The sequence below is a fragment of the Panthera tigris genome, chromosome C1, assembly GCF_018350195.1.
Source record: "Panthera tigris isolate Pti1 chromosome C1, P.tigris_Pti1_mat1.1, whole genome shotgun sequence".
In the NCBI taxonomy this organism is placed as follows: domain Eukaryota; kingdom Metazoa; phylum Chordata; class Mammalia; order Carnivora; family Felidae; genus Panthera; species Panthera tigris.
In genome coordinates, this window is record NC_056667.1 from 206,989,811 (window position 1) to 207,003,519 (window position 13,709).

Sequence of the window (13,709 nt, forward strand, 5' to 3'; positions counted from 1 at the left end):
ATGGGTGCAAGTCTGAGTAGCATGATTTCTTCAATCCTTTTGTTCGAGTTTCTCTAAATACATCTGCCAAAATTCACTGAAGACTAACCTCTGGGACTTGAAAACAAAGAAGGAAGAACGAAAGGGGGAAAAAAAGACTCCTTTTTGTTTCCAAAGCTGTACTGGGCTTTTATTTAGTTGAGGTTTGAGACCCAAATGACACTTCCCCAGGATGTGTATGTGACTAATTTGAATGAGAACAAAGAAACTGATGTAGGTGGAGGTGCTTTGACACACATCCTCAGCCTTTCATATTTAGAATGTTATCCAAACCTGCAGGAAGGATAGATGCTGGATCCAATGTTCTGTGTAAGCATTTTTTAGTTTGGTTAGTTTCAGTTCCAGTGTTAGTAGATGCTGTGTGTGTGTGTGTGTGTGTATGTGCATGTACGTGTGCATGTGCGTATGTGTGAGAAAGAGAGAGAGAAAGAGCGAGAGAGAGAGAAAGACGGAGAGAGAGAGAGAGAGAAATAGTAAATTCTTAATGTTGCTATTGGAAAAAAAAACACAGAAGTTGATAATAAAAGCAAGCATCTCAGTGTTTTGTTTGAAATCTGGAAGAGGAGGTAAAGAGAAACAGATGGGTCATTAGGCTTTGAGGCTGTGACATTTGGAAGCCAGAGTTCCATTTTCCTTGAAACTGTGAATAAACAGCTTGGGAATAGTCTATGATGTTCTTTTCTGATACTGGTTTTATTCCATGGGACGCAGGGCACCAAAAAGCAAGTGTTAAATTGTCTTGCTGTAACTATGATGCTGGAATGTATTACTTTTTCAATACTTTTACTTCCTATATTTGATTTTAGTGTAACTGAGACTTAGGCTTATATGAGCCCCACTTAAAGGCCAGGAATCTTTCTGAGGTTTTTATTATAAGATGACCCTCCTGGTTGAAGTTTTATCTCATAGAGTAATACTCATGACATATGTTTACACAACTGCCTAGCTTGTTGGAGCTGGAAGGAACTATAGCAATGTGCATACAAATGAAGACCAAACAAATGAGAGCAGGCAAAGCCTATTCAGAGCTTGCTACAGCCAGCAGTTACCCACCATCACTCCTAATCGAAGAGATTCGAAGGCAGGGCGAAGAACGAGAAAAGTTGGTGGGAGAAACTTAATGGCAAACAGGCAAGACTTCAGATTTGCCCCAAGTGGAGGCTGTTGGCATGGGGTAGTTGCCCGCAGACCAGCCAGAAGGAGGGCGTCCTATGTGATTGGATAGAGGTGCATATTTGATTTTCGCTGCTGGTCTTACATTAGAAGCCAGGGCAAAAATCCAGGAAGCTATCAGTTATTAATCAAGTTAATTATCAATCAACCCTGGTTGTTTGGGGCCAAACAGACTGTTGTTTGGTTGCCTGGATTGGTGGTTAGAGATCGTAGTCTGACTTCCTGTAAGTCTGACTTAGGGAGGGTACCTTGGCTTTCTGGGCTCATTACTGTAGATGATGGGTTGGAATTCTATTTTAATATGTGGTCTGGCAATTGTCCATTTGTGTTTTCAATCTCTCAGTGATGATCTAGTCCAAATGTAGAAAGGTTACATAAATTCATAAAGGACAAATGGCTATGGTTAATTTTTTAAAATTTGTTTGAATGTCTATTTATTTTTGAGAATGAGAGAGAGAAACAGAGTGCAAGCAGGGGAGGTTCAGAGAGAGACACACACACAGAATCTGAAGCAGGCTCCAGGCTCTGAGCTGTCAGCACAGAGCTCGACGTGGGGCTCAAACTCACAAACTGCAAGATCATGACCTGAGCAGAAGGCAGACGCTTAACCGACCGAGCCACTCAGGTGCACCTACAGTTCATTTAAATTAATAGTATCTTTTACATGTATGACACTGCTTAGTTTTAAAAATATTTTAAAATAGAGGTGCCTGGGCGGCTTAGTTGGCTAAGCGTCAGACTTCAGTTCAGGTCATGATCTCGCTGTTCCTGAGTTTCGAGCCCCACGGGGTCTTTGCTGCCAGCTTGGAGCCTGGAGCCTGTTTCAGATTCTGTGTCTCTCTTTCTCTGTCCCCGCACCCCGCTCATGCTCTGTCTTTCTCTCTCAAAAATAAATAAACATTAAAAAATTTTTTTAATGTAGAATACCATTAGATCCTTCAAATTACATTGGAGAGGTTAGGCAGGGCTGATATTATCTTTACATTGTAGTTAGGAAAAATGAAAAAAAAAAAAAAAAAGAAAAATGAGGCTCCAAGAGGAGAACCTGAGTGCTCAGTGGCATGGATTACTAGCCCATGACCATGACCAGGGCTGCAAAACTGGGCCACTCAGATGACCTCACCTAGGACCTCTTAGTCTATTATAAACCTCTTCTACCTCTGCCCCACAGATTCTGGTAATATGGAATCAAAGTGGGACATTTGTCCCACATTGCTGAAAGTGGATGAGTATTTGAGCCTAAACATAAAGAAACCAAAATACAGATTCCCTGAACCATTTCTGTGATTTTTTTTTTTTTTTTTACTGCAGTCTTTCCCAAAGATTCCTCATGTGAGTGATACTTCCAACGTGGTGACTTTTAGGGACACCTGATGGCTCAGTCGGTGAAGCATCAGACTTTGGCTCAGGTCATGAACTCACATGGTTCCTGAGTTCCAGCTCCACATCGGGCTCTGTGCTGACAGCTCGGAGTCTGGAGCTTGCTTCCGGTTCTGTGTCTCCCTCTCTCTCTGCCCCTCTCCCACTCGCTCTCTCTCTGTCTCTCAAAAATAAAGACATATTTAAAAAAGTAAAAAAAAAATGGTGAATTCTACAACTGTGATTTTTAGAGAATCAGATTTTTGCAGAACACTATTAGCTGTGTGCCACTTTGATATATTTATAACACTTGCCTGATCCTCTTATTCCATTAGGAACACTGAATTTCCACACACATCAGAAAGATGCCCGAGGAGTTGAGAAACCTATTAAACAAATAAATAAATTAAATACTTATTGAGCAGCATGCTAGGTGCTAAGGACACCACATGGAAAAAAAAAGAAAAAAGCAAAAAACAAAACTCAGTTCCTGCTTCCAAGGACTCAGGGCCTTTTGAGAAGAACAGATCCGTCGAAAGATGATATATGACAGTATCAGTGCGGAGATGACCGAATCCCAGCCTGGGGTGGGGATATGGGTGGAGGAAGCTTCGGAGGATACTTAAGTTGAATAACCCGGTCTGAGGGGCCTTCCCCAAGGAAAGACAAGATACAGAGGTATTTGAAGCAGGTGAGGTCGAGGACGGTGGCGCTCAAGACAGCCTTGTTTTGGTGGCAGGTGGAGGGGGGAGGAAGAAGGTACGACCAGTTTCGCGGTGTTTCTTGAACACAACGTTCAGGTGGGAAGTGATGGTGTGGAAGAGGAGTGGCAGGGTTGGGAGTCTTTTGGGTCATAGGAAAGAGATTAGACATACTTCTGTGGGTCACAGGAGGCTTCTGGAAAGATGTGAGTCAAGAGTACACTGTAAACAGGTTGTGTTGTTTTGTTTGTTTTTGGCTTTAAACACTTCTCTATAGGCACTATAGGAGGGCTGTGGCATCCATTCCCTGAAACAACACTGTTCTGAAAGTAACAAGCGGTTGTCGCTCATATTACGACCTGTGTGTTTATTTTTTTAAGCTTATTTATTTTGAGAGAGCGTGTGTGTGCGTGTGTGCTAGCGTGAGCTGCAGAGGGGCAGAGAGAGAGAATCCCGGGCAGGCTGGGAGCTGTCGGCACAGAGCCGGATTCGGGGCTCAAACCCACCAACCTTGAGATCACGACCTGAGCTGAAATCAAGAGTGGGACACCTAACCGACCGAGCCACCCAGGTGCCCCTTGCTACGTGTGTTCTTGAACACTTCTGTACATGGGTACCAGAATGCCAGTTATATCCATTCCCTATAAAATACACTTGGTTCGATTTGCATTTTAAACAGGTCATTTGGGAAGTATATGGAGTTCATGCTTTGGAGAGGGAAGGATAGATGGAGACTAAGAGAGAAGCTGCAGTAATGATTAGAGTTGGAACCAAAGTAATTGAGGTAGATATGATACAAAGGGCAGCAGAAGAGAAAGCAAGATTTTCATAAATAAAACCGGTAGAATATGCTACTGATAGATTTGGGGAGTAGCAGTTAAAGAAAGGGAGAGACAAGCTTCTAGTTTGGGTGGTTGGCTGGACAGGACAGGAGGGACTACTGGCTTAGTAAGAAATAGCGTCAGTCCAATATCTGAAATGTTAAATTTGTAATACCCATGGGGCATCCAGAGAGACCCAGCTGGCGGTTGGATAAAGGGGTGCAAAGTTCAGGAGAGGGGCACCTGGATGGCTCAGTTGGTTAAATGTCTGACTCTTGATTTCGGCTCAGGTCATGATCTCACAGTCCTGGGATCATCCAGCCCAGTGCTACGGTCTGCCCTGGGCATGAAGCCTGCTTGGGGTTCTCTTTCCCTTTCCCTCTGCCCCTCCTCTCTGTGTATGCATTTTCTCTCTCTCTCAAATAAGAAATAAATAAATAAACAGATAAATAAATAAAGCAAGCAAGCAAGCAAGCAAGCTCAGGGCAACGATCCAGGATTGTAGTAAACTATTTAAAAATCGCTAACAATCCTGGAAGGTAAAATCACAGGAAGAGTATATCTAATAGAATGAGAAGAATAGCAGCTAACTTAGCATCTTGGGGACAACATATAAGGGATGGGTGAAGGAAGAGAACATATGAATGACATGGAAATGGTGTTGTGTGTAGAATACAACCCAGGAAGATGAGCCATTCGGGAAGCCAAGAGAATCGAAGATATAAATGAGAGTAATAAAGGAGTTGTCAAATGTCTTAGAAGTGTTTTCTAAATTTGCCAGCTAGAATAGGAGCTCTTAGCACAAGCAGTTTTACGAGAGCGGTGGGCTGAATTCAGGAATTCACAGGGGGTAGCAGAATGAATGGAAGATACGACAGTAAAGACAGTGAGTGTAATATGCTCTTTAAGAAGTTTCCTTGAAGTTGAGGGGAACCTGGGAGGCTCAGTCGGTTAAGCGTCTGACTCTTGGTTTCAGCTCAGGTCATGATCTCACAGTTCATGGGATCAAGCCTGCATCAAGCTCTGCACTGTTAGCGCTCAAATTGCTTGAGATCTCTCTCTCTCTCTCTCTCTCTCTCTCTCTCTCTCTCTCTCTCTGCCCCTCCCCCCTCTCAAAAGTAAATAAATAAACATTAAAAAAAAAGAAGTTTCTGGGGTCTTGGGGTGGCTCAGTCAGTTAAGCCTCCAACTTCAGCTCAGGTCATGATCTCACAGTCTGTGAGTTCAAGCCCCACGTCCGGCTCTGTGCTGACAGCTCAGAGCCTGGAGCCTGCTTCGGATTCTGTGTCTTCCTCTCTCTCTCTCTCCTCTGCTCGTGCTCTCTCTCTCTCTCTCAAAAATAAATAAGCATTAAAAAATTAAAAAAAAAGAAGTTTCCTTGACAGTGAATGCAAGAGTTACTAAGAGACGCACGATTCATTGAGGTTTTCTCTTCCAATGAGAAAACTATTTCCCAGTGATATTAACCTGCACACGGTGATCTCCATCCCTGTTATATTTAAACGGTGTAATCTCCAACACATTTCCAAGTTCACAAAAATAGATTGAAAGCATATTAGAAAGTCATTCTTTAATGTTTTAAAAGAATATGGGAAGAATTTGACTTATGTTTAACAGAATGTAATTCTGGTTAACACACAGAATCGACAGAGGAACTGAAAGTCCGAAGTCACAGCACGGAGCCATTACCAAAGCTGGAGAGCAAAGAGAGAGGGCATCACGGGGCATCTTCCAGAGAGCCTATCAAAGCTCAGGAATGGGATGGAACACCAGGACCGCCTGTAGTCACCAGCAGACTGGGAAGATGCTCCGTAAGCCCCACCTTGTTAGCAGGAAACCATAGCTCAGGTAAGATCATGATCTCTCACCCGGTGATTCCTTGTTTCTCCAGAAACTACTTTTACACAACTGTCGCTTAGAGAACCATAACCACAGATATCACTGTCTCGACCCATAGAGACAGCATAAGTAGCCCTCCACACAAAGGGTTGAGACAATATATTGTCTCGGTTGGGGGGGGGGCGCATTAGTCACAGGGACATAGAGAAGTGAATAGCGCTTCTTGGAGCTGTATAATGAGGCAGCTCTGACAGCGTGAAACATCTTGTATTACGTTTCTTTAAAAGCATGTAGAGGCCTCATCTAAAGCAGTTTTGTTCTGTTTTGTTTTTTAGAGAAAGAGCAAGCAAGCGGAGGAGGGGCAGAGGGAGAGGGAGAGAGAGAATCTCAAGCAGGGTCTATGCTCATTGCAGAGCCTGATGCGGGGCTCGATCTCGCGATCTTGAGATCATGACCTGAGCTGAAATCGAGAGTCAGATGCTCAACCGACTGAGCCACCAGGTGCCCCTAAAGCAGTTTTAATTTATAAAGTTTAAGTGATTTAGAGTTTATGTCTCCTTTGTTTCAAAATAGATCTTAGGCAACTGGGAGGAATTCAACAGAAAGTGAAAGTGAGGATTCATAGGTAACAAAAACTATCTGAAGGCAGTGGAGACAGTCTAGATCATGAAGTATGTGCAGTGATGAGCTGAACTCTGTAGCTGGACCTTGGGCATGCCACTAAGTTTCCAGATCTAAGTCAACCGAGTTAGAACACCTTAATGGAATTCACCTTTAAATTTCCCAAGCTGCAATTCAGATCTGCAGTGTAATTTTGAATTGTTGATAGATAAATATTATTAAACATCAAGTTTTTAGAAGCAGCGTATGTTTGCTTTAAAGTGATTAGTCTTCATGAGGGACTCACCTAGAGCTGTCGGTGTAGGAGTCACAAATAATCGAGTGACCTCCCGTAGTTTTCAGGTTTCTACCCGTTAAGAATGTTAGAGGTCTGAAGAAAAGACCAATCCTTTAGTGTTCTTTTCAACTCTGATACTCATCCTGGAAACCAATTGACATGTGTTCAGCCTGTGGTCTCTCTAGTAGTCATGCACAAGTTAAAATTGGAACAGTATGAATGACCTCTGTATTTGGGAAGGGATGTTTCTAGAACAGGACCCAGACAGAGACAGAGCAGTAGCTTCCCCAGACTTAAAACGTAACTCACAATGTTGGTGATGGAGCCACAAAAATCTCGGGGAAGAAACAAATGAATTTAGCAGAAAGTAAAAATGTATTTTTGTGAGTAGAGTATAAATAGCTATAGGTGTTTGAGAAGATGCATGTATTTTGTCAAAAAGAAAAGAAATGTAGGGAACAAATTAGATTTTGTAGAAAAAACAACACCTCTCCCAAAGAAGGTTGACATCACTATCCAGTTGGGACTTATGATTAATTTTAGGCTTATTACTAGTATTTTTTTAATTATTTAAATTTGTACCAATTCTAGGGGCGCCTGGGTGGCTCAGTCGGTTGAGCGACCGACTTCGGCTCAGGTCATAATCTCACAGTCTGTGAGTTCGAGCCCCGCGTCGGGCTCTGTGCTGACAGCTCTGAGCCTGGAGCCTGCTTCGGATTCTGTGTCTCCCTCTCTCTTTGCCCCCCCCCCCCCCACTCATGCTCTGTCTCTGTCTCAAAAATAAATAAACGTTAAAAAAATTTAAATTTATACCAGTTCTGTTTTAAAAAAACATGAATGATATGTACTCTTACTGGGACTAGAGGTCTAAAAGCAAAAACATTACCTGAATGTTTATTATGTAACAGCCACTGTCCTAGTGTCTGAGAGCACAGTGATGAATAAGGCATCCTTGCATTTAGGTGCTCAAAGTCAAGTGCAAGACAGACAAATACAACCATTACAATATAATGTGTTAGATACAAATAATGCATGAAACAAAAGAGAAATCAATTCATTTCTCCTGGGAGTGTATGATTTGGGCAAGAACAATCAGGGGATTTTAGTGGGTAAAATAATAACAGCTTGAGGATGTAACATTTGACCTAGTAGAGCTTGAATCATCAAGAGCTGCTCACCAGGAGGATGCTGGAGAAGAAGTCGGCCGTCTGGATGAACACCTAAAATGCCGTAGGATGAAACAGAGTGTGTTTGGAGTGAAACGCGGGGGAAGACTGACAGAAGAAACTACAGAGTTGGTTGGTTCCAGAGAGCAAGAATCCTGAAGGGCCTTGTATATTACCTAGAAATGCTTTCAGCAACAAAACGCCAATTACGTGGCTTAAGTAATAATGGCTTCTGCCAACCCCCATTGCACTGCCAGCTCCAGGTATTTTCCAACTGTTCACTGTTATCATTGAGGACACAGGGACTTTCTATTTTTTTTTTTTTTAACTCTGCCCTTCTGCTACCCTTGACGATTTTTTCATGATCATGAGCTGACATTTCTGGGCATCGTGCCCCAGCAAACAGTCCCTTTCATCTGGTTGGCCTAAACTGGGAAACATGTCCTCTGGACCCATCATCACTCAGTGAAGGGGAATGGGATCTCCATGAGTTTACAGAGGGCCCTTCTTTCTCTTAAATCTCTCAGAAATGAAAGCAACAGTCTGTTCTCAGGGATAAGGGGAGAACAGCGTTACATGAGCAATGGACAGTCTCTGCCACATCATGGTCAGGGTTGGAATATTATGCGTAGCTATTTTGTACTCAAATATTTTTAAGATAGGTATAATGCAATTCCATTTTCATCATGAAAGGTTCATGATGACTCCAAGGCTTCCGGAAGTGGTGACTGCGTGGCCGTTTATTAAAATAGAAATTGTCCGTATGAGTTGCGCACCGTAGTTTAGGTGGGGAAGTCAGGACTTCATTTCTGACTATGCTAAGTTGAAAGCGCTCTGGGACATCTAGTTAAGAAGCTAGTAGACACTTGGAATTATAGGTCTGGAGCTAAAGAGACTCAGCAGTATGACAGACTGAAGTTAGAGACGTTTGGAGTGTTTAGAACCCTAAGACCAGATGATTGTAAACTATAGGAAAAGGCCATGGAGACGGCAAGGAAAAGGAGTGTGGACCCTTGGCAACCAAACATTTTTAAGTGTGGGCAGAAGAAGAAGAATTTGTGCTACAAATGGAGGTGAAACAATTAGATGGTCCACAATTAAACTTTAACTGAACCTTCGGAAGGGTGCATAGAAATGAGTACAACTGTGATATGCTTTTGACACTTTGACGTGACTCCTCCGAGAAATTTAGAGTGTAAACAGGATTTATAACACACTTGCACTTTCTTCAACTGCAAATTCCTGAAGCGTCTCTTCTGCTTGTTGACATCTCAAATCTGCCTTCCTGGGTCTTTCAGCTCTGTTTGTAGGGCAGCAAACCTTCTGCTGATCGGAAGAAATGACATAAATACCTTCAGCCCCGCACCCTCTCCATCTTACGTGACGAAAGAAGTAGACAAAGGTGGAAAAAAAATATTTTTGGAACACTTTGATAAAGACGCTTTTGTGCCTCTGTTAAAAGAAATGTGAGGGGCGCCTGGTGGGGGCTCAGTCGGTTAATTGTCCAACTCTTGTTTTCAGCTCGGTCATGATCTCATGGTCCATGAGATCAAGTCTTAAGTTGGGCTCTTGCTGACTGCACAGAGCCTTCTTGGGATTCGCTCTCTCTCCTCTCTCTGCCCCTCCCCCACTTATCCTCTCTCTCTCTCTCTCTCTCCCTCTCTCTCTCTGTGTCTCCCACTCTATAAATAAATAAATAAATAAATAAATAAATAAATAAATAAAAACTTAATGAATAAATAAATGTGAAATGCAGGAGCAAATGTAGAGTCCCACAGACAACAACGTCAGTGCAAGTTAGGGTTTCTTACGTACCAGAGAAACCATCACCATGAGCACTCAAAAGAGCATTACGATTACTTGAACAGTGAGATGGCCTTTGTCCATCATAGGCAAATAACCAGTGAAGGGAGCATTTTGTTTGGAACAGAAGTTGGTATTGACTCTTCTCTTTTCGTCACACTACCTCTTCATTATTTTCTCCTCGCCACTGGGCCACTGAGAAACGAATCCCTCTAGCAGAAACACCTGAACTGCGACCCATAATCTTTCTCCCTAAACAACAGAGATACTCAGGTCCACACCTAACGCTAGAGAGGAAAGAATACTTCACCTGTTCCACCTATCAATACCCACCTCTGCCAACTGTCTTGCCTCTGGTTTTCTCTCTCTCTCTCTTTCACACAAGCGCACACACACACACACACACACGCGCGCGCGCACGCGCATGGACGGACTGCTACCCGTCACAGTCTATCGCTTTACCGAAAGTAGTTTAGCCACTTGGAATGGTTGCTTTTAACAACTCTTTTGAGGAATGGAAGAATTACCGACATAAAGCAAAGGAACGTGTCAGGAGATCTCAATTCTAATTAACATTGCCACTGGTTGCTGTGTTACTCTATTAAAGTCACTGCTGTTTAGTAAATCAGGGATTCCCCGGAGGGTGATTCCTGAAGGCAGTGGAGGATGGGGACCCAAATGCTCATGAAAATAACGGGGAAAAGTGGAAGTTATACAAGTGAATATAATCACAAAAATTCAAATTTCAATCACTGAATCAATCAACAAATAGTCTCTAAACAGCTTGTATCCAGCTCTGTAATGGTTTCTGCGGGACAGATAATCATGTCTGTGCCGGTGCATGTGCACTAACACGCATACACACACACGCACACGCACATTCACACACACAGGTTATACGAAACACGGTCTCTGCCACTCAAAGATCTTGCTATGCTTCCTTACGGCACAAAATGACGGAACATAAATTAATTAGTATAACTAAGTATATTTTTATGGTCACCTACTGTTTACTGTACATTAATATCATCCAAAGAAGAGAAAACTAAGGCAGGCTTGAAAAATGATGGAGGGCTTAATGGAGACGTGGAGTCTTAAACCAAGATTATGTCAGGTATTATTTTTAATCAAGTCTTTTTGAAATAATGGTAATTATTATTAATTGAGTAGAGATGTAGAGAGAAGTTTCCACATGGGGCAAAGAGGCTGAGTGAAGGTGCAGGCACACCTGTCATGGCTTATCCCTGCCAAGCCAGACTGACTGAAGAAGCATTTTTGGAAGTAAATACAGAAGGCCTTGGCTCAACTCTATATGGAACAATCTTGAAAAGGCCTCAGTTTCTAGGGTCACCTAGGCGGCTCGGCCCGTTAAGCATCCAACTTTGGCTCAGCTCGTGATCTCACGGCTCGTGGGTTCGAGCCCCGTGTCAGGCTCTGTGCTGATGGCTCAGAGCCTGGAGCCTGCTTCAGACTCTGGGTCTCCTGCTCTCTCTGTTCCTCCCCCACTCGTGCATTCCGTCTCTCCCCCTCAAAAATAAATAAACGTTGAAAGAAGACCTCAGCTTCTATGTGTACAACGATGTGTGTTTCTGCCATTTTGAGGAGATCCACCACGGGATGCAAACTGACGTGCCAGGAGGACCAGCTGTAACATTAGCAAGTAAATGAGAAGACGTGCCTCCTTCAAAACAGACGTGCTCTGCTTATACATTCCATACGTGGGGATGTTCCTGACTCCCACAAAGCATTTTCCCCATCCTTCCGGAAACTTGAAGTTTTTTTCTTATAAGTTATATATTCCCACATTGGCTAGAATCTTAGACATGAAAAAAAAAAATATTCCCCCATTGCAAAGAAAGTCTACTGCGTACTGATGAGCATCAGGACTGAATAATGGACATGCAGGTGACCTGGAAAGCACAGGGGCCTCTCAAGGGGACAGAAGCTATTCAATGCCAGCTGATGCTCACCATGAGAACCGTTTACCCCAGATTTCAAGATTTAATTGTTATTATGTCGACTCTCCCAAGTTTTAAATACAGCTCAAATTTCAGGAGAAATTGAATCGAATAATTCACTTCCTCTGGCTGGGTAAGACCTAAAGCTGCCAGTTTGCATTTTCTGGCTTGTAAATCAAGCAGTGACCATTCCATGAGGCATAGAATTGACCCTGAAGCAGAGAGGTTGGGTCATAGAAGAGGCAGCAGGTGCCAGTAGACATCCTGCCCTCTTGGCTTTCATTTTTCAGAAGCTGTACCTCCCTGAGAAGGATGTGCTGAGGGTCTGAGTGGGGATCAGAGAATGGCACATGGCTTTTGATGAGCAAGAAGGGAGGGGGGATTTCATAACTTTAGAAGAAGAGGAACTGAGGTATGGCATTCTGTGAATAGTAAGGACTAGCAGCTTATCCCTTCACAACATCCTGCAACACTGGCCTGGCCTCTGACTGGGACAGGTGGACAGGTGGGTGTCATAGAGTCCGGATCTGGAGTTCTCTCTTGTTCAGCAAGAAAGCAGGATGCAGGATTAAAAATGCGAGAGAAGCTAATGTCCGGGAGGAGGCAAGAGCCCCGAGTAAGGGCCTTTGCTCCGTTTTTATTAGGATCAGAAGACTTATAAGCATGATGGACGTGCACAAGGAAACAATGAAACCATGAACATTAACTCACGGGCATGGGGAAAAGGGGGTTTTGGAGATATGTGGTGTTAGGGGTTTGCGTCAATACAAAACAAGATTCTGGTGCTGGGCGAAGGTTGTTTTCAGCAGACATGGGGCACCACATCTGTTTACCTAAACTGGCCTAGGGGACAAGAAAGACAGAGCATGCTACCTCAGGGTCAACAAGGCACCTGTCTTTTGTTAATGAGCTCACCTCTGGGCAATTTTGTCCACTGAGGTCCATAGCCCTATTTACCTGTTTACCTAATTTGGTCCTTCCTTCCTGTGAAAGCTGCTTTCTGCTATTGTACTTAGTTGGGGGTGGGGAGGAATTTCTGCCCTGAATACCTAATCTTGTTTACCTCATCTTGAATATTTTCATCTTGAGATTCCCTATTCCTGTACCTTTGTCCTATACTGGGGACCTTTGTCCCGCTTGTCCTATACTGGACCTTTGTCCTATACTGGGGAACTTTGCCCCGTTTACCTATTTTATTTACCTAATCTTGTTTACCCAAACTTGGATGTGTACATCCTATGGCTTTCTAATTATTTATGCTTTATTAACCCATCGGTGTAGGCTCAGGGAATTCCTAAGCTTGTTCCCCACAGGTGGGTAGAGTTCACATGAGGTTTCCAGTGAGGCCAGACTTCATACTTTATGGTTCGAAATCCCCAAATAGGAACTCTGCCCTTCAAGGGAAAAAGAGACTCCCTCATGATGACCAATATGGCCTGAAGACTTAAAAAGCCATCTTGTAGATTCTGCTCTAGAGAACAGTTCTGGGCCTTTTTGTGACCCATTGCAGGGAAACATTTTCCACCACCGTTCATGAGTCAGTCCTTCACGTCCAAGAAGAGTCCTGTGCACACAAGTTCGGGGAAGCAAGAACACACATGGTTTTGGTTTCATTGAAAGAAAACAAATAAATGTGCCAATTCTCGCATGCCACATTTGTAGAGTAAAATTTATGCATAAAATATAAGACAGTGGTTGAGCACTGTGATTTGGCCATCCAGTAGATCTGGGTTTGAATTTTAAATCTGCTTTTTCTTTGCTTTTTTTTTTTTTTGTATTATTGATAGCATGGGTAACATCCCATCATCTCACTGAGCTTCATCATAAGGGATAGACAGTAATAGTATCTAACTCAGAGATGCTGTTGAGAATTAAAGGTGAGAATTAAGTGAGATAATGTGTTAACACACTTAGTATGGTGTCTGTAGCACTACAGACATTAAGTAAATACT

The 13,709-nt window shown here is 43.0% G+C and overlaps 1 protein-coding gene across 1 annotated transcript in view; it reads left to right on the forward strand.

Annotated features, from left to right (window-relative positions):
* Nucleotides 1-13,709, forward strand: part of NYAP2 (neuronal tyrosine-phosphorylated phosphoinositide-3-kinase adaptor 2) — a 252,179-nt gene that overhangs the window by 179,050 nt on the left and 59,420 nt on the right. The window contains exon 4 of the mRNA XM_042995489.1: nucleotides 5,735-5,941. Coding sequence (XP_042851423.1) covers nucleotides 5,735-5,941 — 207 coding nt within the window. The remainder of the gene's footprint in view (nucleotides 1-5,734; nucleotides 5,942-13,709) is intronic.